At 46.3% G+C, this 27,479-nt stretch overlaps 1 protein-coding gene across 1 annotated transcript; it reads left to right on the top strand.

Moving 5' to 3' along the window:
• The first annotated feature begins 43 nt into the window (after nt 1-43).
• Nucleotides 44-27,479, top strand: LOC124008857 (erythroid membrane-associated protein-like). Its single transcript, XM_046320438.1, has 10 exons — nt 44-93; nt 1,441-1,536; nt 6,797-7,030; nt 15,956-16,103; nt 19,585-19,626; nt 20,155-20,181; nt 22,539-22,606; nt 22,734-22,844; nt 25,590-25,805; nt 26,580-27,479. Exons 1-10 carry the CDS (start codon nt 82-84, stop codon nt 26,772-26,774), a joined length of 1,149 nt encoding a protein of 382 aa, XP_046176394.1. The 5' UTR covers nt 44-81; the 3' UTR covers nt 26,775-27,479.

Raw genomic sequence — 27,479 nt, 5'->3', positions numbered from 1 at the left:
GAGGGAGGGAGGGAGGGAGGGAGGGAGGGAGGGAGGGAGGACAGAGACCATCAGGATCCCAGCACCATAGAGAGGGAGTGGATGGACACTAAGGTGGGTTGGAGGGAGGGAGGGAGGGAGGGAGGGAGGGAGGGAGGGGAGGGAGGGAGGGAGGGAGGGAGGGAAAGAGGAGACAGGAGAGGTAGAGAGGGAGGGAGGGATAGAGGTAGAGAGGGAGGGAGGGAGGGAGGTAGATAGGGAGGGAGGGAGGGATCTAGGGGGGAGGGACATGGGCCAATAAAGGAGGGAATTGGAGGGAGGGATTGAGATAGATATAGAGGTACATATAGAGGTAGAGAGGGAGAGAGACAGATATAGAGGTAGAGAGGGAGGGAGGGAAAGAGGTGGAGAGGGAGAGAGAGATAGATATAGAGGTAGATAGGGAGAGAGAGAGAGATAGATATAGAGGTAGATAGGGAGAGAGAGAGATATAGAGGTAGATTGGGAGAGAGAGATAGATATAGAGGTAGATAGGGAGAGAGAGATAGGTATAGAGGTAGATAGGGAGAGAGAGAGATATAGAGGTAGATTGGGAGAGGGAGATATATATAGAGGTAGATAGGGAGAGAGAGATAGATATAGAGGTAGAGAGAGAGATATAGAGGTAGAGAGAGAGATATAGAGGTAGATTGGGAGAGAGAGATAGATATAGAGGTAGATAGAGGTAGAGAGATAGATATAGAGGTAGATTGGGAGAGGGAGATATATATAGAGGTAGATAGGGAGAGAGAGATAGATATAGAGGTAGGAGTATCCAGAGAGATATAGAGGTAGAGGTGTTATAGATGGTACCAGATATCCAGTGATTCTCTAATCAGATTGGGAGATGGACCAGATAGATATAGAGGTAGATAGAGGTAGAGAGATAGATATAGAGGTAGATAGGGAGAGAGAGATAGATATAGAGGTAGATAGGGAGAGAGAGATGCTTCAAAGAGGTGAGGTTTTACCTGATCCATGTTCTGGTGATTGTCTAATCAGAGGTAAGGTAAGGTGTTATAGATGGTACCAGGTATCCAGGTGATTCTCTAATCAGAGGTAAGGTGTTATAGATGGTACCAGGTATCCAGGTGATTCTCTAATCAGAGGTAAGGTGTTATAGATGGTACCAGGTATCCAGGTGTCTCTCTCAAAGACCCAGTACAGCATCAAGTGGTGAGGGGACTGCAAGATACGTTTTGGCAAGTATTGGGTTATTTTGTGTTTGTAGCATGTATTCAAGCATTGTTTCTCCCCTCTCGCCTCTATGTGTGTGTGTGTGTGTGTGTGTGTGTGTGTGTGTGTGTGTGTGTGTGTGTGTGTGTGTGTGTGTGTGTGTGTGTGTGTGTGTGTGTGTGTGTGTGTGTGTGTGTGTGTGTGTGTGTGTGTGTGTGTGTGTGTGTGTGTGTGTGTGTGTACCAGACCCAGCTACATATGTCTGAGGCAGAGATCCATCAGCTGATTCTACAGAGACAGAGGAAGATGGAGGAGATAATGTCATCACTGGCTCAACTACAGGTGACCTTTAATCCCTGACCCTTAACCCTGGGGATGGACGTTGACCTTTAGCCCCTAACCCTTAACCCTGGGGATGGACGTTGACCTTTAGCCCCTAACCCTTACCCCTGGGGATGGACGTTGACCTTTAGCCCCTAACCCTTAACTCTGGGGATGGACGTTGACCTTTAGCCCCTAACCTTAAACCCTGGGGATGGACGTTGACCTTTAGCCCCTAACCCTTAACCCTGGGGATGGATGTTGACCTTTAGCCCCTAACCCTTAACCCTGGGGATGGACGTTGACCTACAGCACATACCTTAAATGATGTAACTTAACCCTGAACGTTTACCCTCAACTCTCTCTAAGGGCTCTCTTTTCGGCGTTAAGGTGGCTAAGTTAAGGTTAAGGTCTTTGTCAAACGCACTTTAGTTTTCCATTTTGTCCCGTAAAAACAAACGTTTTTACGGGACCATTCTAACATCAGCCCTGCGCTCAGATGGGAGGGCTGGAAATATTTGATACGCGTCCTTATTAAAATGTTTATCCAAAGTGCTAATTTCAGACGGTAGGGATATTTAAGATCAACCAGAAGCTGGTTTTAGCGGTAACGCAGTTGGTTATGGTCATGGTTTATCACTGCCCAAATGGAACAACAGTAATGTGCTTTTGTCGCATGTATAAGATGAGAAACATGAAACAGTGATGTTTTTTTCCCCCCATTTGGTTTTATTTGACCTCAACAACAAGCCTCTTAACAGAAGGCTGTTTTTCAATGTAATCAAGTTGTCAAGACCATTGATCAAGTGTTTGACTCGTGAGACCGCTTGGAAAGCAATCTTATTCACCAAAGCTTCATTAAAATAGAGAGTTTGAGAGGGGCAAAACAGTGATAATAATAATAATATAATAATATATGCCATTTAGCAGACGCTTTTATCCAAAGCGACTTACAGTCATGTGTGCATACATTCTCTATTTCATCTATTTATGGTAGACAGACCTACATTATTGTAGCCATGCTTTGGACGTGAATAAAACCAGTGCATTCGGGAAAGTATTCAGACCCCTTGACTTTTTACACATTTTGTTACATTACAGCCTTATTCTAAACTGGGTTAAATAGTTGTTTTCCCTTCATCAATCTACACACAATGTCCCCATAATGACATCACAATACCCCATAATGACATCACAATATCCCATAATGACATCACAATACCCCATAATGACATCACAATACCCCATAATGATATCACAATACCCCATTATTTTTATTGTCATTATGGGGTATTGTGATGTCATTATGGGGTATTGTGATGTCATTATGGGGTATTGTGATGTCATTATGGGGTATTGTGATGTCATTATGGGGTATTGTGTGTAGATTGACAAGGAAAAAATATAATTTAATCCATTGTAGAATAAGGCTGTAACGTAACAAAATGTGAAAAAAAGGGAAGGGGTCTGAAAACTTTCCAAAGAAGCTGTAGGTTACAAGTGTCCATCATAAAACAAGAGATGAGAACCTCGGTGAACCTCATATTTAGAAATTATTTTCCTGTAAAAAAAGAAAGTGTTTTCCATTTCATTTAAAAAAACAACAACAACAACCTAGCCCTCCGTAGGCTACCCTATTGAAACAACAACAACAACCTAGCCCTCCGTAGGCTACCCTATTGAAACAACAACAACCTAGCCCTCTGTAGGCTACCCTATTGAAACAACAACAACCTAGCCCTCCGTAGGCTACCCTATTGAAACAACAACAACCTAGCCCTCCGTAGGCTACCCTATTGAAACAACAACAACCTAGCCCTCTGTAGGCTACCCTATTGAAACAACAACAACCTAGCCCTCCGTAGGCTACCCTATTGAAACAACAACAACCTAGCCCTCCGTAGGCTACCCTATTGAAACAACAACAACAACCTAGCCCTCCGTAGGCTACCCTATTGAAACAACAACAACCTAGCCCTCCGTAGGCTACCCTATTGAAACAACAACAACAACCTAGCCCTCCGTAGGCTACCCTATTGAAACAACAACAACAACCTAGCCCTCTGTAGGCTACCCTATTGAAACAACAACAACCTAGCCCTCCGTAGGCTACCCTATTGAAACAACAACAACCTAGCCCTCCGTAGGCTACCCTATTGAAACAACAACAACCTAGCCCTCCGTAGGCTACCCTATTGAAACAACAACAACCTAGCCCTCCGTAGGCTACCCTATTGAAACAACAACAACCTAGCCCTCCGTAGGCTACCCTATTGAAACAACAACAACCTAGCCCTCCGTAGGCTACCCTATTGAAACAACAACAACCTAGCCCTCTGTAGACTACCCTATTGAAACAACAACAACCTAGCCCTCCGTAGGCTACCCTATTGAAACAACAACAACCTAGCCCTCCGTAGGCTACCCTATTGAAACAACAACAACAACCTAGCCCTCCGTAGGCTACCCTATTGAAACAACAACAACAACCTAGCCCTCCGTAGGCTACCCTTACCCTAGGCCAACTATAATGAAGGCTGATTCAAAAGCAATGCGTTGTGTCTATATCATTACATTTCCCATTTTACAGATCGCATTCACACTTCTCCAACAGTTGTATTGTATGCAGACATTTTCCCCATAAAATCATTTAAAGTTTGGTTTTAATAAAATTAAACGAAAAACAAGCCATCTTTATTGATATATATATATATATTTTTTTTTACATTTTTGAACAATAAATTGGGGAGCAGTATAACAGTGAGTTGACATTCTCCCTTTCTCTTCCTATCGGATCATTCTCCAGCTACTGTAAAAAGTTTGAATGTACGTAAAAAAAAACGTATATGCCCACGGGAAGAAATTATAGATGTCATTTATTTATTATTTATTTATTAGTACGTATTTAGATATAGCCATTTGCTTTGTTTATTTTACAATTTGATCCGGATTATTCCCTCTCTTCTCAGTGAATGTAATCTTATTGACAACGTTTGGCGTGTCCACACTCAGCCATAATGCAGTTTACAGTAGTCCTAGTCCCTATATCAGTGAGACAGCCATAATGCAGTTTACAGTAGTCCTAGCCCCTATATCAGTGAGACAGCCATAATGCAGTTTACAGTAGTCCTAGTCCCTATATCAGTGACACAGCCATAATGCAGTTTACAGTAGTCCTAGCCCCTATATCAGTGACACAGCCATAATGCAGTTTACAGTAGTCCTAGTCCCTATATCAGTGAGACAACCAGTGAGACAGCTATAATGCAGTTTACAGTAGTCCTAGCCCCTATATCAGTGACACAGCCATAATGCAGTTTACAGTAGTCCTAGCCCCTATATCAGTGAGACAGCCATAATGCAGTTTACAGTAGTCCTAGTCCCTATATCAGTGACACAGCCATAATGCAGTTTACAGTAGTCCTAGTCCCTATATCAGTGACACAGCCATAATGCAGTTTACAGTAGTCCTAGCCCCTATATCAGTGACACAGCCATAATGCAGTTTACAGTAGTCCTAGTCTCTATATCAGTGACACAGCCATAATGCAGTTTACAGTAGTCCTAGTCCCTATATCAGTGAGACAGCTATAATGCAGTTTACAGTAGTCCTAGCCCCTATATCAGTGAGACAGCCATAATGCAGTTTACAGTAGTCCTAGTCCCTATATCAGTGACACAGCCATAATGCAGTTTACAGTAGTCCTAGTCCCTATATCAGTGACACAGCCATAATGCAGTTTACAGTAGTCCTAGTCCCTATATCAGTGAGACAGCCATAATGCAGTTTACAGTAGTCCTGGTCCCTATATCAGTGACACAGCCATAATGCAGTTTACAGTAGTCCTAGCCCCTATATCAGTGACACAGCCATAATGCAGTTTACAGTAGTCCTAGCCCCTATATCAGTGAGACAGCCATAATGCAGTTTACAGTAGTCCTAGCCCCTATATCAGTGAGACAGCCATAATGCAGTTTACAGTAGTCCTAGCCCCTATATCAGTGAGACAGCCATAATGCAGTTTACAGTAGTCCTAGCCCCTATATCAGTGAGACAGCTATAATGCAGTTTACAGTAGTCCTAGCCCCTATATCAGTGACACAGCCATAATGCAGTTTACAGTAGTCCTAGTCCCTATATCAGTGACACAGCCATAATGCAGTTTACAGTAGTCCTAGCCCCTATATCAGTGAGACAGCCATAATGCAGTTTACAGTAGTCCTAGTCCCTATATAAGTGAGACAACCAGTGAGACAGCTATAATGCAGTTTACAGTAGTCCTAGTCCCTATATCAGTGAGACAACCAGTGAGACAGCTATAATGCAGTTTACAGTAGTCCTAGCCCCTATATCAGTGACACAGCCATAATGCAGTTTACAGTAATCCTAGTCCCTATATCAGTGAGACAGCCATAATGCAGTTTACAGTAGTCCTAGTCCCTATATCAGTGAGACAGCTATAATGCAGTTTACAGTAGTCCTAGTCCCTATATCAGTGAGACAACCAGTGAGACAGCTATAATGCAGTTTACAGTAGTCCTAGCCCTTATATCAGTGAGACAGCCATAATGCAGTTTACAGTAGTCCTAGCCCCTATATCAATGAGATAGCCATAATGCAGTTTACAGTAGTCCTAGACACCCTATATCAGTGAGACAGCTATGTTTATATTTACAGTAGTCCTAGTCCCTATATCAGTGAGACAGCCATAATGCAGTTTACAGTAGTCCTAGCCCTTATTTACATTTACATTTAAGTCATTTAGCAGACGCTCTTATCCAGAGCGACTTATATCAGTGAGATAGCTATGTTTATATTTACAGTAGTCCTAGCCCCAATATCAGTGAGATAGCTATGTTTATATTTACAGTAGTCCTAGCCCTTATATCAGTGAGATAGCTATGTTTATATTTACAGTAGTCCTAGCCCTTATATCAGTGAGATAGCTATGTTTATATTTCATCACGGATGCCATACAATAACTGAGAACAATGTAGACTGCAAACAGGTTGACCAATGCGCTAGGTTTATTAAAAATAGAGCCCTAAAACTAACACACGCTCTCACACCTTCCCCAGCTCTCAGTGGAACGTGAGACAGCCATAATGCAGTTTACAGTAGTCCTAGACACCCTATATAGAGCCCTAAAACTAACACACGCTCTCACTCCCTTCCCCAGCTCTCAGTGGAACGTGAGACAGCCATAATGCAGTTTACAGTAGTCCTAGACACCCTATATAGAGCCCTAAAACTAACACACGCTCTCACTCCCTTCCCCAGCTCTCAGTGGAACGTGAGACGGCAGGCGTCATGTGTGTGTTCAGTGCGTTGGTGTGCGCGGTTGAGAGGTCGCAGGCTGAGCTCATGGAGGTGATTGAGATTAGTAGGCAGTTGGCAGAGCACCAGGCGGACGATGTGATTCGTCAGCTAGAACAGGAAGTGAATGAGCTCAGGAAGAGAAGCCACGCCCTCTCCCAGCTGGCCCAATCAGACGACTACGTTCATTGTAAAAAGGTGAGAGGATGGGGGGGAGGGAAACGAATACACGTTTAAAGAACAAGATGGTCGCTTCCCAGACTACATTATAGATGTTGAATTACATCAATCAACAGATGCACACTATGTCATCTACTGCACACTATGTCATCTACTGCACACTATGTCATCTACTGCACACTATGTCATCTACTGCTCACTATGTCATCTACTGCTCACTATGTCATCTACTGCTCACTATGTCATCTACTGCACACTATGTCATCTACTGCTCACTATGTCATCTACTGCTCACTATGTCATCTACTGCACACTATGTCATCTACTGCTCACTATGTCATCTACTGCTCACTATGTCATCTACTGCACACTATGTCACCTAATGCTCACTATGTCATCTACTGCAGTATCATATAATCACTATGTCATCTACTGCACACTATGTCATCTACTGCTCACTATGTCATCTACTGCAGTATCATATAATCACTATGTCATCTACTGCACACTATGTCATCTACTGCTCACTATGTCATCTACTGCAGTATCATATAATCACTATGTCATCTACTGCACACTATGTCATCTACTGCTCACTATGTCATCTACTGCAGTATCATATAATCACTATGTCATCTACTGCACACTATGTCTGTCATGTTTGTCATTCATTGTCATGTCTTGTCCCTGTGCTCCCCATGCTATTCGTTTCCCTCTGCTGGTCTTGTTTGGTTCTATCCTTCTCTCTCCCCCTCCCTCTCTCACTCTCTCGCTCTCTCTTCTCTCTGTCGTTCCGTTCCTGCTCCCAGCTGTTCCTATTCCCCTAATCATCATTTAGTCTTTCCACACCTGTTCCCGATCCTTTCCCCTGATTAGACTCCCTATTTATTCCTTTGTGATCCGTTCCTGTTCCATCGGTTCCTTGTTTTGTATTCCATGCTGTAATTGCGTTTCGCCCTGTCCTGTCGTGTTTTTTGCCGTGATTGTGTATCACCCTGTCCTGTCGTGTTTTGTGCCTTCTTCAGACGCTGCGTGTGAGCAGGTGTCTCAGTTGACTACGGCCTGCGCCTACCCGAAGCGACCTGCAGTCTGTGGCCGCTTCTCCAGTTGTTTTCCCCTCTACTATCTAGAGGATTTCAGTTATTCGGTTTTGAGCATTAATAAACTCTGTTTCTGTTAAGTCGCGTTTGGGTCCTCCTTCACCTGCATAACAGAAGGAACCGATCAAAGAATGGACCCAGCGACTTCAGACGCTCGTTACACTGCCGTCGAGATCCAAGGAGCCATGCTCGGCAGACACGAGCAGGAATTGTCTGCTGCTCGCCATGCCGTGGAGAACCTGGCCGCTCAGGTTTCCGACCTCTCTGGACAGTTCCAGAGTCTACGTCTCGTGCCACCTGTTACTCCCTGGCCTGCCGAGCCTCCTGAACCCAGGGTTAATAACCCACCTTGCTACTCCGGGCAGCCCACTGAGTGCCGCTCCTTTCTCACGCAGTGTGAGATTGTGTTCTCTCTCCAACCCCACACATACTCTAGAGAGAGAGCTCGGGTTGCTTTCGTCATTTCACTCCTTACTGGCCGGGCTCGAGAATGGGGCACAGCTATCTGGGAGGCAAGGGCTGATTGCTCTAACAGATTCCAGAACTTTAAAGAGGAGATGATTCGGGTTTTTGACCGTTCAGTTTTTGGTGAGGAGGCTTCTAGGGCCCTGGCTTCCTTATGCCAAGGTGAACGGTCCATAACGGATTATTCCATTGAGTTTCGCACTCTTGCTGCCTCTAGTGAGTGGAACGAGCCGGCGCTGCTCGCTCGTTTTCTGGAGGGACTCCACGCAGTGGTTAAGGATGAGATTCTCTCCCGGGAGGTTCCTTCAGATGTGGACTCCTTGATTGCTCTCGCCATCCGCATAGAACGACGGGTAGATCTTCGTCACCGGGCTCGTGGAAGAGAGCTCGCATCAACGGTGTTTCCCTGCTCCGCATCGCAACCATCTCCCTCTGGCTTTGAGACTGAGCCCATGCAGCTGGGAGGGATTCGCATCTCGAATAAGGAGAGGGAACAGAGGATCACCAACCGCCTGTGCCTCTATTGCGGAGTTGCTGGACATTTTGTTATTTCATGTCCAGTAAGAGGCCAGAGCCCATCAGTAAGCGGAGGGCTACTGGTGAGCGCTACTACTCAGGTCCCTTCATCTAGATCTTGTACTACTATGTCGGTCCATCTACGCTGGACCGGTTCGGGTGCTACATGCAGTGCTTTGATTGACTCTGGGGCTGAGGGTTGTTTCATGGACGAAGCATGGGCTCGGAAACATAACATTCCTTTCAGACCGTTAGACAGGCCTACGCCCATGTTTGCCTTAGATGGTAGTCATCTTCCCAGTATCAAATTTGAGACACTACCTTTAACTCTCACAGTATCTGGTAACCACAGTGAGACTATATCTTTTTTGATTTTCCGTTCACCGTTTACACCTGTTGTTTTGGGTCACCCCTGGCTTGTATGTCATAATCCTTCTATTAATTGGTCTAGTAATTCTATCCTATCCTGGAACGTTTCTTGTCATGTGAAGTGTTTAATGTCTGCCATCCCTCCCATTTCTTCTGTCCCTACTTCTCAGGAGGAACCTGGCGATTTGACAGGAGTGCCGGAGGAATATCATGATCTGCGCACGGTCTTCAGTCGGTCCCGAGCCAACTCCCTTCCTCCTCACCGGTCGTATGATTGTAGTATTGATCTCCTTCCGGGGACCACTCCTCCTCGAGGTAGACTATACTCTCTGTCGGCTCCCGAACGTAAGGCACTCGAGGATTATTTGTCTGTGTCTCTTGACGCCGGTACCATAGTGCCTTCTTCCTCTCCGGCCGGGGCGGGGTTTTTTTGTTAAGAAGAAGGACGGTACTCTGCGCCCTGCGTGGATTATCGAGGGCTGAATGACATAACGGTTAAGAATCGTTATCCGCTTCCCCTTATGTCATCAGCCTTCGAGATTCTGCAGGGAGCCAGGTGCTTTACTAAGTTGGACCTTCGTAACGCTTACCATCTCGTGCGCATCAGAGAGGGGGACGAGTGGAAAACGGCGTTTAATACTCCGTTAGGGCATTTTGAGTACCGGGTTCTGCCGTTCGGTCTCGCCAATGCGCCAGCTGTTTTTCAGGCATTAGTTAATGATGTTCTGAGAGACATGCTGAACATTTTTGTTTTTGTCTATCTTGACGATATCCTGATTTTTTCTCCGTCACTCGAGATTCATGTTCAGCACGTTCGACGTGTTCTACAGCGCCTTTTAGAGAATTGTCTCTACGTAAAGGCTGAGAAGTGCTCTTTTCATGTCTCCTCCGTTACTTTTCTCGGTTCCGTTATTTCCGCTGAAGGCATTCAGATGGATTCCGCTAAGGTCCAAGCTGTCAGTGATTGGCCCGTTCCAAGGTCACGTGTCGAGTTGCAGCGCTTCTTAGGTTTCGCTAATTTCTATCGGCGTTTCATTCGTAATTTCGGTCAAGTTGCTGCCCCTCTCACAGCTCTTACTTCTGTCAAGACGTGTTTTAAGTGGTCCGGTTCCGCCCAGGGAGCTTTTGATCTTCTAAAAGAACGTTTTACGTCCGCTCCTATCCTCGTTACTCCTGACGTCACCAGACAATTCATTGTCGAGGTTGACGCTTCAGAGGTAGGCGTGGGAGCCATTCTATCCCAGCGCTCCCAGTCTGACGATAAGGTTCATCCTTGCGCTTATTTTTCTCATCGCCTGTCGCCATCTGAGCGCAACTATGATGTGGGTAACCGTGAACTGCTCGCCATCCGCTTAGCCCTAGGCGAATGGCGACAGTGGTTGGAGGGGGCGACCGTTCCTTTTGTCGTTTGGACAGACCATAAGAACCTTGAGTACATCCGTTCTGCCAAACGACTTAATGCCCGTCAAGCTCGTTGGGCGTTGTTTTTCGCTCGTTTCGAGTTTGTGATTTCTTACCGTCCGGGTAGCAAGAACACCAAGCCTGATGCCTTATCCCGTCTGTTTAGTTCTTCTGTGGCTTCTACTGATCCCGAGGGGATTCTTCCTTATGGGCGTGTTGTCGGGTTAACAGTCTGGGGAATTGAAAGACAGGTTAAGCAAGCACTCACGCACACTGCGTCGCCGCGCGCTTGTCCTAGTAACCTCCTTTTCGTCCCTGTTTCCACTCGTCTGGCTGTTCTTCAGTGGGCTCACTCTGCCAAGTTAGCGGGTCATCCCGGTGTTCGAGGCACTCTTGCGTCTATTCGCCAGCGCTTTTGGTGGCCGACTCAGGAGCGTGACACGCGCCGTTTCGTGGCTGCCTGTTCGGACTGCGCGCAGACTAAGTCGGGTAACTCTCCTCCTGCCGGTCGTCTCAGACCGCTCCCCATTCCTTCTCGACCATGGTCTCACATTGCCTTAGACTTCATTACCGGTCTGCCTTTGTCTGCGGGGAAGACTGTGATTCTGACGGTTGTCGATAGGTTCTCTAAGGCGGCACATTTCATTCCCTCGCTAAACTTCCTTCCGCTAAGGAGACGGCACAAATCATTATTGAGAATGTATTCAGAATTCATGGCCTCCCGTTAGACGCCGTTTCAGACAGAGGTCCGCAATTCACGTCACAGTTTTGGAGGGAGTTCTGTCGTTTGATTGGTGCGTCCGTCAGTCTCTCTTCCGGGTTTCATCCCCAGTCTAACGGTCAAGCAGAGAGGGCCAATCAGACGATTGGTCGCATACTACGCAGCCTTTCTTTCAGGAACCCTGCGTCTTGGGCAGAACAGCTCCCCTGGGCAGAATACGCTCACAATTCGCTTCCTTCGTCTGCTACCGGGTTATCTCCGTTTCAGAGTAGTCTGGGTTACCAGCCTCCTCTGTTCTCATCCCAGCTTGCCGAGTCCAGCGTTCCCTCCGCTCAAGCGTTTGTCCAACGTTGTGAGCGCACCTGGAGGAGGGTGAGGTCTGCACTTTGCCGTTACAGGGCACAGACGGTGAGAGCCGCCAATAAACGCAGGATTAAGAGTCCAAGGTATTGTTGCGGCCAGAGAGTGTGGCTTTCCACTCGCAACCTTCCTCTTACGACAGCTTCTCGTAAGTTGACTCCGCGGTTCATTGGTCCGTTCCGTGTCTCCCAGGTCGTCAATCCTGTCGCTGTGCGACTGCTTCTTCCGCGACATCTTCGTCGCGTCCATCCTGTCTTCCATGTCTCCTGTGTTAAGCCTTTTCTTCGCACCCCCGTTCGTCTTCCCTCCCCCTCCCGTCCTTGTCGAGAGCGCACCTATTTACAAGGTACATAAAATTATGGACATGCGTTCTCGGGACGGGGTCACCAATACCTAGTGGATTGGGAGGGTTACGGTCCTGAGGAGAGGAGTTGGGTTCCGTCTCGGGACGTGCTGGACCGTTCGCTCATCGATGATTTCCTCCGTTGCCGCCAGGATTCCTCCTCGAGTGCGCCAGGAGGCGCTCGGTGAGTGGGGGTACTGTCATGTTTGTCATTCATTGTCATGTCTTGTCCCTGTGCTCCCCATGCTATTCGTTTCCCTCTGCTGGTCTTGTTTGGTTCTATCCTTCTCTCTCCCCTCCCTCTCTCACTCTCTCGCTCTCTCTTCTCTCTGTCGTTCCGTTCCTGCTCCCAGCTGTTCCTATTCCCCTAATCATCATTTAGTCTTTCCACACCTGTTCCCGATCCTTTCCCTGATTAGACTCCCTATTTATTCCTTTGTGATCCGTTCCTGTTCCATCGGTTCCTTGTTTTGTATTCCATGCTGTAATTGCGTTTCGCCCTGTCCTGTCGTGTTTTTTGCCGTGATTGTGTATCACCCTGTCCTGTCGTGTTTTGTGCCTTCTTCAGACGCTGCGTGTGAGCAGGTGTCTCAGTTGACTACGGCCTGCGCCTACCCGAAGCGACCTGCAGTCTGTGGCCGCTTCTCCAGTTGTTTTCCCCTCTACTATCTAGAGGATTTCAGTTATTCGGTTTTGAGCATTAATAAACTCTGTTTCTGTTAAGTCGCGTTTGGGTCCTCCTTCACCTGCATAACAATGTCATCTACTGCTCACTATGTCATCTACTGCAGTATCATATAATCACTATGTCATGTACTGCACACTATGTCATCTACTGCTCACTATGTCATCTACTGCTCACTATGTCATCTACTGCTCACTATGTCATCTACTGCACACTATGTCATCTACTGTTCACTATGTCATCTACTGCACACTATGTCATCTACTGCACACTATGTCATCTACTGCACACTATGTCATCTACTGCTCACTATGTCATCTACTGCACACTATGTCATCTACTGCGCACTATGTCATCTACTGCTCACTATGTCATCTACTGCACACTATGTCATCTACTGCACACTATGTCATCTACTGCAGTATCATATAACACTATGTCATCTACTGCACACTATGTCATCTACTGCTCACTATGTCATCTACTGCACACTATGTCATCTACTGCACACTATGTCATCTACTGCACACTATGTCATCTACTGCACACTATGTCATCTACTGCTCACTATGTCATCTACTGCACACTATGTCATCTACTGCTCACTATGTCATCTACTGCTCACTATGTCATCTACTGCACACTATGTCATCTACTGCACACTATGTCATCTACTGCACTCTATGTCATCTACTGCACACTATGTCATCTACTGCACACTATGTTACCTACTGCACACTATGTCATCTACTGCACACTATGTCATCTACTGCACACTATGTCATCTACTGCACACTATGTCATCTACTGCACACTATGTCATCTACTGCACTCTATGTCATCTACTGCACACTATGTCATCTACTGCACACTATGTCATCTACTGCACACTATGTCATCTACTGCACACTATGTCATCTACTGCACACTATGTCATCTACTGCAGTATCATATACTCACTATGTCATCTACTGCACACTATGTCATCTACTGCACTCTATGTCATCTACTGCACTCTATGTCATCTACTGCACTCTATGTCATCTACTGCACTCTATGTCATCTACTGCACACTATGTCATCTACTGCACACTATGTCATCTACTGCACACTATGTCATCTACTGCAGTATCATATACTCACTATGTCATCTACTGCACACTATGTCATCTACTGCACTCTATGTCATCTACTGCACTCTATGTCATCTACTGCACTCTATGTCATCTACTGCACTCTATGTCATCTACTGCACACTATGTCATCTACTGCACACTATGTCATCTACTGCACTCTATGTCATCTACTGCACACTATGTCATCTACTGCACTCTATGTCATCTACTGCACTCTATGTCATCTACTGCACTCTATGTCATTTACTGCTCACTATGTCATCTACTGCACACTACGTCATCTACTGCAGTATCATATACTCACTATGTCATCTACTGCAGTATCATATAACACTATGTCATCTACTGCAGTATCATATAACACTATGTCATCTACTGCAGTATCATATAACACTATGTCATCTACTGCAGTATCATATAACACTATGTCATCTACTGCAGTATCATATAACACTATGTCATCTACTGCAGTATCATATAATCACTATGTCATCTACTGCAGTATCATATAACACTATGTCATCTACTGCAGTATCATATAATCACTATGTCATCTACTGCAGTATCATATAACACTATGTCATCTACTGCAGTATCATATAACACTATGTCATCTACTGCAGTATCATATAACACTATGTCATCTACTGCAGTATCATATAACACTATGTCATCTACTGCAGTATCATATAACACTATGTCATCTACTGCACACTATGTCATCTACTGCAGTATCATATAACACTATGTCATCTACTGCAGTATCATATAACACTATGTCATCTACTGCAGTATCATATAATCACTATGTCATCTACTGCAGTATCATATAACACTATGTCATCTACTGCACACTATGTCATCTACTGCAGTATCATATAACACTATGTCATCTACTGCAGTATCATATAACACTATGTCATCTACTGCAGTATCATATAATACTATGTCATCTACTGCAGTATCATATAATCACTATGTCATCTACTGCAGTATCATATAACACTATGTCATCTACTGCAGTATCATATAATCACTATGTCATCTACTGCAGTATCATATAACACTATGTCATCTACTGCAGTATCATATAACACTATGTCATCTACTGCAGTATCATATAACACTATGTCATCTACTGCAGTATCATATAATCACTATGTCATCTACTGCAGTATCATATAACACTATGTCATCTACTGCAGTATCATATAATCACTATGTCATCTACTGCAGTATCATATAACACTATGTCATCTACTGCAGTATCATATAACACTATGTCATCTACTGCACACTATGTCATCTACTGCAGTATCATATAACACTATGTCATCTACTGCAGTATCATATAACACTATGTCATCTACTGCAGTATCATATAATCACTATGTCATCTACTGCAGTATCATATAACACTATGTCATCTACTGCAGTATCATATAATCACTATGTCATCTACTGCAGTATCATATAACACTATGTCATCTACTGCAGTATCATATAATCACCTACTGCAGTATCATATAACACTATGTCATCTACTGCAGTATCATATAATCACCTACTGCAGTATCATATAACACTATGTCATCTACTGCACACTATGTCATCTACTGCAGTATCATATAACACTATGTCATCTACTGCAGTATCATATGATGTGGTGGAATGCACCAATGTGTAAGTCGCTCTGGATAAGAGCGTCTGCTAAATGACTTAAATGTAAAATGTAAATGTTTGCTTATATGTTTAACACCTGGCATGAATCTGCAATGTAGTCAGCCTGGAACAGCTATTTCCACTCAATGAAAAACTTACACTCTTTGCTCCGCCCCCACCCTCAGAGCTACCCTACACTCTGCACTCCTCCACCAATCAGAGACTGGTCTGGGGTGTCGGTAAACTGTGACCTGGGAACGGGGCCCATCTATACATCGCTGTCTGTCCTGGTCCAACATTTCCAGGAAGAGATCAGCAGGATGGTTCAATTTGGTGAGTACTGCTCCTCTCTCATCTCCTCTCTCTCATTTCTCTCATCTCATCTCATCTCCCTCTCTCATCTCACATCATCTCTCACATTTCTCTCATCTCTCTCCTCTCTCTCTCTCTCTCTCTCTCTCTCTCTCTCTCTCTCTCTCTCTCTCTCTCTCTCTCTCTCTCTCTCTCTCTCTCTCTCTCATCTCTCTCATTTCTCTCATTTCTCTCATCTCTCTCCCTCTCTCTCCTCTCTCATCTCATCTCTCTCATCTCATCTCTCTCTCTCATCTCTCTCATCTCATCTCCTCTCTCTCATTTCTCTCATCTCATCTCATCTCTCTCTCTCATCTCACCTCTCTCTCTCATATCATCTCTCACATTTCTCTCATCTCTCTCCTCTCTCATCTCATCTCACCTCTCTCTCTCATATCATCTCTCACATTTCTCTCATCTCTCTCCTCTCTCTCTCTCTCTCTCTCTCTCTCTCTCATCTCTCTCATTTCTCTCATCTCTCTCCCTCTCTCTCCTCTCTCATCTCTCTCATCTCTCTCTCTCTCTCTCTCTCTCTCTCTCTCTCTCATCTCTCTCATTTCTCTCATCTCTCTCCCTCTCTCTCCTCTCTCATCTCATCTCTCTCATCTCATCTCTCTCTCTCATCTCTCTCATTTCTCTCATCTCATCTCTCTCATCTCATCTCTCTCTCTCATCTCTCTCATTTCTCTCATCTCTCTCCCTCTCTCTCCTCTCTCATATCTCCATCTCCCTCTTTCCCTCCTCCCTCATCTCTCTCTCTTTCTCTCATCTCTCTCCCTCTTTATCTCCTCTCTCATATCTCTCCTCCTCTTATCTCTTCTTTCTTTCTCTCCTCGTGTCTTTGGCATCATTAAAGTGAAGACTGTTATTTTATCAAATCAATTCTCTGTAATTATTATTACGTGATTAAACTAATCACGTAAATATAATTAACCAGGATGTCGGGGCACCCAGAAAAATCTTCAGAATACAAATATTATAATATAATATAATTTTCCTAATCTAACTTTTCAGATATTTTAATATTTGACCAATTAGTCTTCTAATTAATGAACAATTCTTTACCTCGCGGTAGTCTCAGATGTTGGTTATCTGCACGAACCCGAGTCTTTGCCATGAATCATCCATACATCAGTTGACTTACTCATTTATTTACGAACTAACTAAATAATCACAGAAATGTAATAAACAAACAATATATATGGTTACAAGGAAATGATAAAGGAAGTGGGTGTGGACTGAGAAGGCCGGGAAAGACAAGAGTCACTACACAGTTGATAATTATATTGATTGAAATGCTAATCCTTTGCACATGAACGCTCACTCATTCGGGAACAATTGCAATCAATCAATATATATATTTACGCTCAGTGTGTCGTCATAATCTCTGTTGGAATCGTCCGTCTTTCTGTTGGAAATTTCATCTGAACTTCTCTTTGTGTCCCTGGAGTCTTTCGTGGTTAGAATGGTACTTCAGAGTCCCATTCAGAAATGTTCTTATAGAATAGATGTTTCGGCGGTTGTCGGTCTTCGCATTCAGTCGACGTAAATTCTTGCTGCAGACCAGTAATTAGTATCGAAGTTTCGCTCTTATTCTGTCGGTATCGAAAGTCTCACAGTTGAACCATTTCCACCAGTGTAGCAAATGGTTAGGAATTCAACTCTTCTCTCTTTCTTCTCTCTTTTTCTCCTCTCCTCTCCTCTTTCTCTCCTATCTTTCTATTTCTCTCCTCTCCTATTTCTATTCTCTTTCTCTCCTATCTTTCTATTTCTATTCTCTTTCTCTCCTATCTTTCTATTTCTCTCCTCTCCTTCTATTTCTATTCTCTTTCTCTCCTATCTTTCTATTTCCCTCCTCTCCTTCTCTTTCTATTCTCTTTCTCTCCTCTTTTGTTTTCTCCTCTCCTTCTCTTTCTCTCCTCTCCTCCTCTTTCTCTCCTCTCCTTCTCTTTCTCTTTCTCTTTCTCTCCTCTTTCTCTCCTCTCCTCTTTCTCTCCTTTCCTTCTCTTTCTCTCCTCTTTCTCTCCTCTTTCTCTCCTCTCCTCTTTCTCTCCTCTCCTCTTTCTCTCCTCTCCTCTTTCTCTCCTCTTTCTCTCCTCTCCTCTTTCTCTCCTTTCCTTCTCTTTCTCTCCTCTCCTCCTCTTTCTCTCCTCTCCTCCTCTTTCTCTCCTCTCCTCCTCTTTCTCTCCTCTCCTTCTCTTTCTCTTTCTCTCCTCTCTTTCTCTTTCTCTCCTCTCCTCTTTCTCTCCTTTCCTTCTCTTTCTCTCCTCTCTTTCTCTTTCTCTCCTCTTTCTCTCCTCTCCTCTTTCTCTCCTTTCCTTCTCTTTCTCTCCTCTCTTTCTCTTTCTCTCCTCTTTCTCTCCTCTCCTCTTTCTCTCCTCTCCTCTTTCTCTCCTCTCCTCCTCTTTCTCTCCTCTCCTCTTTCTCTCCTCTCCTCCTCTTTCTCTCCTCTCCTCCTCTTTCTCTCCTCTCCTCTTTCTCTCCTCTCCTCCTCTTTCTCTCCTCTCCTCTTTCTCTCCTCTCCTTCTCTTTCTCTTTCTCTCCTCTCTTTCTCTTTCTCTCCTCTCCTTCTCTTTCTCTCCTCTCTTTCTCTCCTCTCTTTTTCTCCTCTCCTCTCCTCCTTCTATCCTCTCTTTCACTTTCTCTCCTCTTTCTATCCTCTCTTTCTCTCCTCTCCTCTTTCTATCCTCTCTTTCACACAGACCTGATACCTGTAGAGAAGCAGAGAACCATTCACACTGACCTGATACCTGTAGAGAACCATTCACACTGACCTGATACCTGTAGAGAACCATTCACACAGACCTGATACCTGTAGAGAAGCAGAGAACCATTCACGCAGACCTGATACCTACAGAGAACCATTCACACTGACCTGATACCTACAGAGAACCATTCACGCAGACCTGATACCTACAGAGAACCATTCACACTGACCTGATACCTGTAGAGAACCATTCACACAGATCTGATACCTGTAGAGAAGCAGAGAACCATTCACACAGACCTGATACCTGTAGAGAACCATTCACACAGACCTGATACCTGTAGAGAACCATTCACACTGACCTGATACCTGTAGAGAACCATTCACACAGACCTGATACCTGTAGAGAACCATTCACGCAGACCTGATACCTGTAGAGAACCATTCACACTGACCTGATACCTGTAGAGAACCATTCACACTGACCTGATACCTGCAGAGAACCATTCACACTGACCTGATACCTGTAGAGAAGCAGAGAACCATTCACACTGACCTGATACCTGCAGAGAACCATTCACACTGACCTGATACCTGTAGAGAAGCAGAGAACCATTCACACTGACCTGATACCTGTAGAGAAGCAGAGAACCATTCACACTGACCTGATACCTGTAGAGAACCATTCACACTGACCTGATACCTGTAGAGATATTACTCACCTGTTTGAGCTGTTTACCTTTGTTATCTTTACAGGCGTACGAGTTCCAGTAGAATCCTCTCCAATACCACAGCCCAGTGAGTATCTACACATCAGATCCTATTTGTCACCGAATACAACAGGTGTAGATAGACCTTACAGTGTAGGTAGACCTTACAGTGTAGGTAGACCTTACAGTGTAGGTAGACCTTACAGTGAAATGCTGAATACAACAGGTGTAGATAGACCTTACAGTGAAATGCTGAATACAACAGGTGTAGTAGACCTTACAGTGAAATGCTGAATACAACAGGTGTAGGTAGACCTTACCGTGAAATGCTGAATACAACAGGTGTAGATAGACCTTACCGTGAAATGCTGAATACAACAGGTGTAGGTAGACCTTACAGTGTAATGCTTACTTACAAGCCCTTAACCAACAATGCAGTTTTAAGAAAATACCTTTTTTTTTTAAGTATGAGATAAGAATAACAAATCATGAAATAGCAGCAGTGACTAACAATGACATAGATTATAAGTATATTAGATAAACATTACAATTGAATAATGTAATTATAATATTGATGTTTTTTTCCAACTTGGTTTCTTCTGTTCCTTTATTGAAGAGGTGATGCGTGTACAGGAGTATGCAGGTATGTAGAGGTCATAGGTCATCACTGTGTTATACTTTAAAAAGGTACTCACCAATGAATTTCCATTTATCTCTCCTCCCCTCTCTCAATCTCTCAATCTCCATAGACTTTTTTCCCCCTGTTGTGTTATTGACTGTATGTTTGTTTACTCCATGTGTAACTCTGTGTTGTTGTTTGTGTCGCACTGCATTGCTTTATCTTGGCCAGGTCGCAGTTGTAAATGAGAACTTGTTCTCAACTGGCCCACCTGGTTTAAATAAAGGTGTTCTCAACTAGCCTACCTGGTTAAATAAAGGTGTTCTCAACTAGCCTACCTGGTTAAATAAAGGTGAAATAAATAATACATTAAAAATCTCTTCTCCTCTCTGTCCTCCCTCTCTCCACCCCTCTCTCCACCCTCCACCTCTTCTCCTCTCTGTCCTCCCTCTCTCCACCCCTCTCTCAATCCTTCCACCTCTTCTCCTCTCTGTCCTCCCTCTCTCCACCCCTCTCTCAATCCTTCCACCTCTTCTCCTCTCTGTCCTCCCTCTCACCACCCCTCTCTCAATCCCTCCACCTCTTCTCCTCTCTGTCCTCCCTCTCACCACCCCTCTCTCAATCCCTCCACCTCTTCTCCTCTCTCCATCCCTCTCTCCACCCTCCACCTCTTCTCCTCTCTGTCCTCCCTCTCACCACCCCTCTCTCAATCCTTCCACCTCTTCTCCTCTCTGTCCTCCCTCTCACCACCCCTCTCTCAATCCCTCCACCTCTTCTCCTCTCTGTCCACCCTCTCACCACCCCTCTCTCAATCCCTCCACCTCTTCTCCTCTCTGTCCTCCCTCTCACCACCCCTCTCTCAATCCCTCCACCTCTTCTCCTCTCTGTCCTCCCTCTCTCCACCACTCCACCTCTTCTCCTCTCTGTCCTCCCTCTCTCCATCCCTCTCTCCACCCCCCCACCTCTTCTCCTCTCTGTCCTCCCTCTCTCCACCCCTCTTTCCACCTCCCACCTCTTCTCCTCTGTCCTCCCTCTCTCCGCCCCTCTTTCCACCCCAAACCTCTTCTCCTCCTCTGTCCTCCCTCTCTCCACCCCTCCACCTCTTCTCCTCTCACCACCCCTCTCTCCACCCCTCCACCTCTTCTCCTCTCTCCACCCCTCCACCTCTTCTCCTCTCTTTCCTCCATCTCTCCACACCTCCACCCCTCTCTCAATACCTCCACCTCTTCTCCTCTCTGTCCTCCCTCTCTCCACCACTCTCTCCACCCCTCCACCTCTTCTCCTCTCTCCACCCCTCTCTCAATACCTCCACCTCTTCTCCTCTCTGTCCTCCCTCTCTCCACCCCTCTCTCCACCCCTCCACCTCTTCTCCTCTCACCACCCCTCTCTCCACCCCTCCACCTCTTCTCCTCTCTCCACCCCTCCACCTCTTCTCCTCTCTTTCCTCCATCTCTCCACCCCTCCACCCCTCTCTCAATACCTCCACCTCTTCTCCTCTCTGTCCTCCCTCTCTCCACCCCTCCACCTCTTCTCCTCTCTCCACCCCTCTCTCAATACCTCCACCTCTTCTCCTCTCTGTCCTCCCTCTCTCCACCACTCTCTCCACCCCTCCACCTCTTCTCCTCTCACCACCCCTCTCTCCACCCCTCCACCTCTTCTCCTCTCTTTCCTCCATCTCTCCACCCCTCCACCCCTCTCTCAATACCTCCACCTCTTCTCCTCTCTGTCCTCCCTCTCTCCACCACTCTCTCCACCCCTCCACCTCTTCTCCTCTCTCCACCCCTCTCTCAATACCTCCACCTCTTCTCCTCTCTGTCCTCCCTCTCTCCACCCCTCTCCACCCCTCCACCTCTTCTCCTCTCACCACCCCTCTCTCCACCCCTCCACCTCTTCTCCTCTCTCCACCCCTCCACCTCTTCTCCTCTCTTTCCTCCATCTCTCCACCCCTCCACCCCTCTCTCAATACCTCCACCTCTTCTCCTCTCTGTCCTCCCTCTCTCCACCACTCTCTCCACCCCTCCACCTCTTCTCCTCTCTCCACCCCCTCTCTCCACCCTCCACCTCTTCTCCTCTCTCCACCCCTCCACCTCTTCTCCTCTCTTTCCTCCATCTCTCCACCCCTCCACCTCTTCTCCTCTCTCCACCCCTCTCTCAATACCTCCACCTCTTCTCCTCTCTGTCCTCCCTCTCTCCACCACTCTCTCCACCCCTCCACCTCTTCTCCTCTCTTTCCTCCATCTCTCCACCCCTCCACCCCTCTCTCAATACCTCCACCTCTTCTCCTCTCTGTCCTCCCTCTCTCCACCACTCTCTCCACCCCTCCACCGCTTTTCCTCTCTTTCCTTTCCATTTCTATTCCCCACTTCCCCTTCCTCCTTTAGTGGACGTGACTATGGACTCAAGCACTGCCCACCCCAGGCTCATCCTATCAGGAGACGGAAAATGGTTAGTTATATGGGGTACTCCTACACATTGATCAAACTGCCCTAACGATCAAGGTGTAGGATTAACCTCGTGATAATTATAGTGACCCCCTCAACTAAAGTGAAAAGCACTGACCTGCTCTCTGTCTATAGGTAAGATGTGGGGACTGTCACCAGCCGGTACCTCATAACTCTGAGAGGTTTGACCGTGTCGTGTGTGTTCTGGGTCGAGAAGGGTTCTCCTCAGGTCAACACTATTGGGAGGTAGGGTTAAACATTTTCTTAAACACTGTGTTCATCCTGGATCCTCATTTAGCCGTCGATCCTGGATCCGAGTTCAGGAAGCTGGGCTAGAGCCCTGTCCTGTACGAGTTCAGGAAGCCAGTCTAGAGCCCTGTCCTGTACGAGTTCAGGAAGCCAGGCTAGAGCCCTGTCCTGTACGAGTTCAGGAAGCCAGTCTAGAGCCCTGTCCTGTACGAGTTCAGGAAGCCAGGCTAGAGCCCTGTCCTGTACGAGTTCAGGAAGCCAGTCTAGAGCCCTGTCCTGTACGAGTTCAGGAAGCCAGGCTAGAGCCCTGTCCTGTACGAGTTCAGGAAGCCAGTCTAGAGCCCTGTCCTGTACGAGTTCAGGAAGCCAGTCTAGAGCCCTGTCCTGTACGAGTTCAGGAAGCCAGGCTAGAGCCCTGTCCTGTACGAGTTCAGGAAGCCAGGCTAAAGCACTGTCCTGTATGTGTTCAGGAAGCCAGTCTAGAGCCCTGTCCTGTACGAGTTCAGGAAGCCAGGCTAAAGCACTGTCCTGTACGAGTTCAGGAAGCCAGGCTAGAGCCCTGTCCTGTACGAGTTCAGGAAGCCAGGCTAGAGCCCTGTCCTGTACGAATTCAGGAAGCCAGGCTAGAGCCCTATCCTGTACGAGTTCAGGAAGCCAGTCTAGAGCCCTGTCCTGTACGAGTTCAGGAAGCCAGGCTAGAGCCCTGTCCTGTACGAGTTCAGGAAGCCAGGCTAGAGCCCTGTCCTGTATGAGTTCAGGAAGCCAGTCTAGAGCCCTGTCCTGTACGAGTTCAGGAAGCCAGGCTAGAGCCCTGTCCTGTACGAGTTCAGGAAGCCAGGCTAGAGCCCTGTCCTGTACGAGTTCAGGAAGCCAGGCTAAAGCACTGTCCTGTATGTGTTCAGGAAGCCAGTCTAGAGCCCTGTCCTGTACGAGTTCAGGAAGCCAGGCTAAAGCACTGTCCTGTACGAGTTCAGGAAGCCAGGCTAGAGCCCTGTCCTGTACGAGTTCAGGAAGCCAGGCTAGAGCCCTGTCCTGTACGAGTTCAGGAAGCTGGGCTAGAGCCCTGTCCTGTACGAGTTCAGGAAGCCAGTCTAGAGCCCTGTCCTGTACGAGTTCAGGAAGCCAGGCTAGAGCCCTGTCCTGTACGAGTTCAGGAAGCCAGTCTAGAGCCCTGTCCTGTACGAGTTCAGGAAGCCAGTCTAGAGCCCTGTCCTGTACGAGTTCAGGAAGCCAGGCTAGAGCCCTGTCCTGTACGAGTTCAGGAAGCCAGGCTAAAGCACTGTCCTGTATGTGTTCAGGAAGCCAGTCTAGAGCCCTGTCCTGTACGAGTTCAGGAAGCCAGGCTAAAGCACTGTCCTGTACGAGTTCAGGAAGCCAGGCTAGAGCCCTGTCCTGTACGAGTTCAGGAAGCCAGGCTAGAGCCCTGTCCTGTACGAATTCAGGAAGCCAGGCTAGAGCCCTATCCTGTACGAGTTCAGGAAGCCAGTCTAGAGCCCTGTCCTGTACGAGTTCAGGAAGCCAGGCTAGAGCCCTGTCCTGTACGAGTTCAGGAAGCCAGGCTAGAGCCCTGTCCTGTATGAGTTCAGGAAGCCAGTCTAGAGCCCTGTCCTGTACGAGTTCAGGAAGCCAGGCTAGAGCCCTGTCCTGTACGAGTTCAGGAAGCCAGGCTAGAGCCCTGTCCTGTACGAGTTCAGGAAGCCAGGCTAAAGCACTGTCCTGTATGTGTTCAGGAAGCCAGTCTAGAGCCCTGTCCTGTACGAGTTCAGGAAGCCAGGCTAAAGCACTGTCCTGTACGAGTTCAGGAAGCCAGGCTAGAGCCCTGTCCTGTACGAGTTCAGGAAGCCAGGCTAGAGCCCTGTCCTGTACGAATTCAGGAAGCCAGGCTAGAGCCCTATCCTGTACGAGTTCAGGAAGCCAGTCTAGAGCCCTGTCCTGTACGAGTTCAGGAAGCCAGGCTAGAGCCCTGTCCTGTACGAGTTCAGGAAGCCGGGCTAGAGCCCTGTCCTGTACGAGTTCAGGAAGCCAGTCTAGAGCCCTGTCCTGTACGAGTTCAGGAAGCCAGTCTAGAGCCCTGTCTTGTACGAGTTCTGGAAGCCAGACTAGAGCACTGTCCTGTACAAGTTCAGGAAGCCAGTCTAGAGCACTGTCCTGTATGTGTTCAGGAAGCCAGTCTAGAGCCCTGTCCTGTATTTGTTCAGGAAGCCAGTCTAGAGCCCTGTCCTGTATGAGTTCAGGAAGCTGGGCTAGAGCCCTGTCCTGTACGAGTTCAGGAAGCTGGGCTAGAGCCCTGTTCTGTATTAGTTCAGGAAGCTGGGCTAGAGCCCTGTCCTGTACGAGTTCAGGAAGCTGGGCTAGAGCCCTGTCCTGTACGAGTTCAGGAAGCCGGGCTAGAGCCCTGTCCTGTACGAGTTCAGGAAGCCAGTCTAGAACCCTGTCTGATGATCAGAAGGGTGAGGGCAGAAGTTTTAATCAAGAGAGAGAGCTTTGGAAAATAGATCAATTTTCTCTAGCACTAAACATACAAGTCTGTGTTTTACAGTTATAAGGAAGGTAAAATCTTATGGTTAGTCATTTTATAATTTGATTCTTACTATATTTAGAAAGCATATAAATTATTTCAAGCCCTGTTCATCCACTTTTGTTGAATAGGACCTACATCGTTATATAATATTCCATATTTTCATCAGATCTGTACTATGAACTTGAGCTTGTATCCTCAAAAGTGAACACACCTTTTCACAGGTGGAGGTGGGCGGGAAGACGGACTGGGATCTGGGCGTGGCCAGCCACTCCATCAACAGGAAGGGGAAGATAACGGTATCCCCTAGCAACGGCTACTGGTTCCTCAGCCTCAGAGATAAACACAACTATGTGTTCCGGACAGATCCCTCCACTGAGCTGCTTCTCAACCTCAGACCACAGAAGATCGGGGTGTATGTGGATTATGAGAAAGGGCAGGTAGGATGTCACACATTCGTACTCGTCAGTTTTTTTTTGTGTGTGTGTGCAACAATTCCAGGGTTTTACAGAAATCCCAGTTGAAGACTCCTGGAATCAAGAGGGAGTGAGGAGGAAATCCAGAATATACACACACACACACACACACACACAGACACAGACACAGACAGACACACACACACACACACACACACACACACACACACACACACACACACACACACACACACACACACACACACACACACACACACACACACACACACACACACACACACACACACACAGACACACAGAGACAGAGACACAGACACAGACACAGACACAGACACAGACACACACACACACACACACACACACACACACACACACACACACACACACACACACACACACACACACACACACACACACACACACACACACACACACAGAGACAGAGACAGAGACACACAGACACAGACACAGACACACACGCACGCACGCACGCACGCACAGTAGATTAGAAGAGCACACACACACACACACACACACACACACACACACACACACACACACACACACACACACACACACACACACACACACACACACACACACACACACACACACACACACACACACACACACACACACACACACACACACACACACCTCTTTCTTCTCTCTCTGTCTATCTTACAATATAACGTGGACTAACTTTCCCTTCCTCTCCCCTGTTCAGGTATCGTTCTACAACGTGGTACTAACTTTCCCTTCCTCTCCCCTGTTAAGGTATCGTTCTACAACGTGGACGCTAAGCTCCACATCTACACCTTCCTGGCCTCCTTCTGTGAGTCTGTGTTCCCGTTCTTCAGTCCCTGCACCAACAAGTCAGGCAAGAACGACGGAGCCCTCGTCATCACTCCAGTACTGCTCATGGACACCCATCCACTACAACCCAATGATTGTGATGAATTGAACATCTGAGGCCCCTGACTCTAACCCACTCATATAGAAAAATGTGCTCTGGGCTACAGATTGGGGGAACAAATTGTTTTTGACTATCTTTTTGTTGTTGTTGTTGTTGTTGTTGTTGTTGTTGTTGTTGTTGTTGTTGTTGTTGTTGCCTGATTTAGATATGTTTTCCGACATTAGATACATGCAGCATATCTTCTGTTGTTATGTTTCCCCGTAGAAGACTAAATCAGATCGTTTGCTCACCAGAATAATATCATAAATCGATAGAATGAATGATTAAAATTTCAGTTTGTCTCGGGATTCATATTTTATGCGGTTGAAATACTATCCCCATTGTATGGCGCTAATTAATTAAGCATCTCTATAGAATGTATCTAACTAAACTCTCAAGATGCGGAAATAAATCAATCTTATTTCTCCACTCCTGTTCCCGAGTCAACATTTAGCCTACATTTGGTGTATTATCTTACTGCAAGAAATGCTCAATTCTGAGTTTTTATTACGGCTATGTGAGAGGTTATGGACCTACAGTCAATGTCCAGATTTCAGTTTCCATTTAAGTCATCTGAACAGTAGGCTACATTTCCCTTGAAGTGCAAACAGGCCTATTTGAAGTCCCCTTTTTGTGACTGTTGAGTTTGTTCCTCACAATCATCACACATAACACTGCTATCATTCTGTTTTACTACTTCAATAAATCTTTACCAAACATTA

The sequence above is a fragment of the Oncorhynchus gorbuscha genome, linkage group LG21 (genome assembly GCF_021184085.1).
Source record: "Oncorhynchus gorbuscha isolate QuinsamMale2020 ecotype Even-year linkage group LG21, OgorEven_v1.0, whole genome shotgun sequence".
Taxonomy (NCBI): Eukaryota; Metazoa; Chordata; class Actinopteri; order Salmoniformes; family Salmonidae; genus Oncorhynchus; species Oncorhynchus gorbuscha.
The sequence above is the reverse complement of the archived record's forward strand: the minus strand, read 5'-3'. Positions and strand labels throughout refer to the sequence as shown.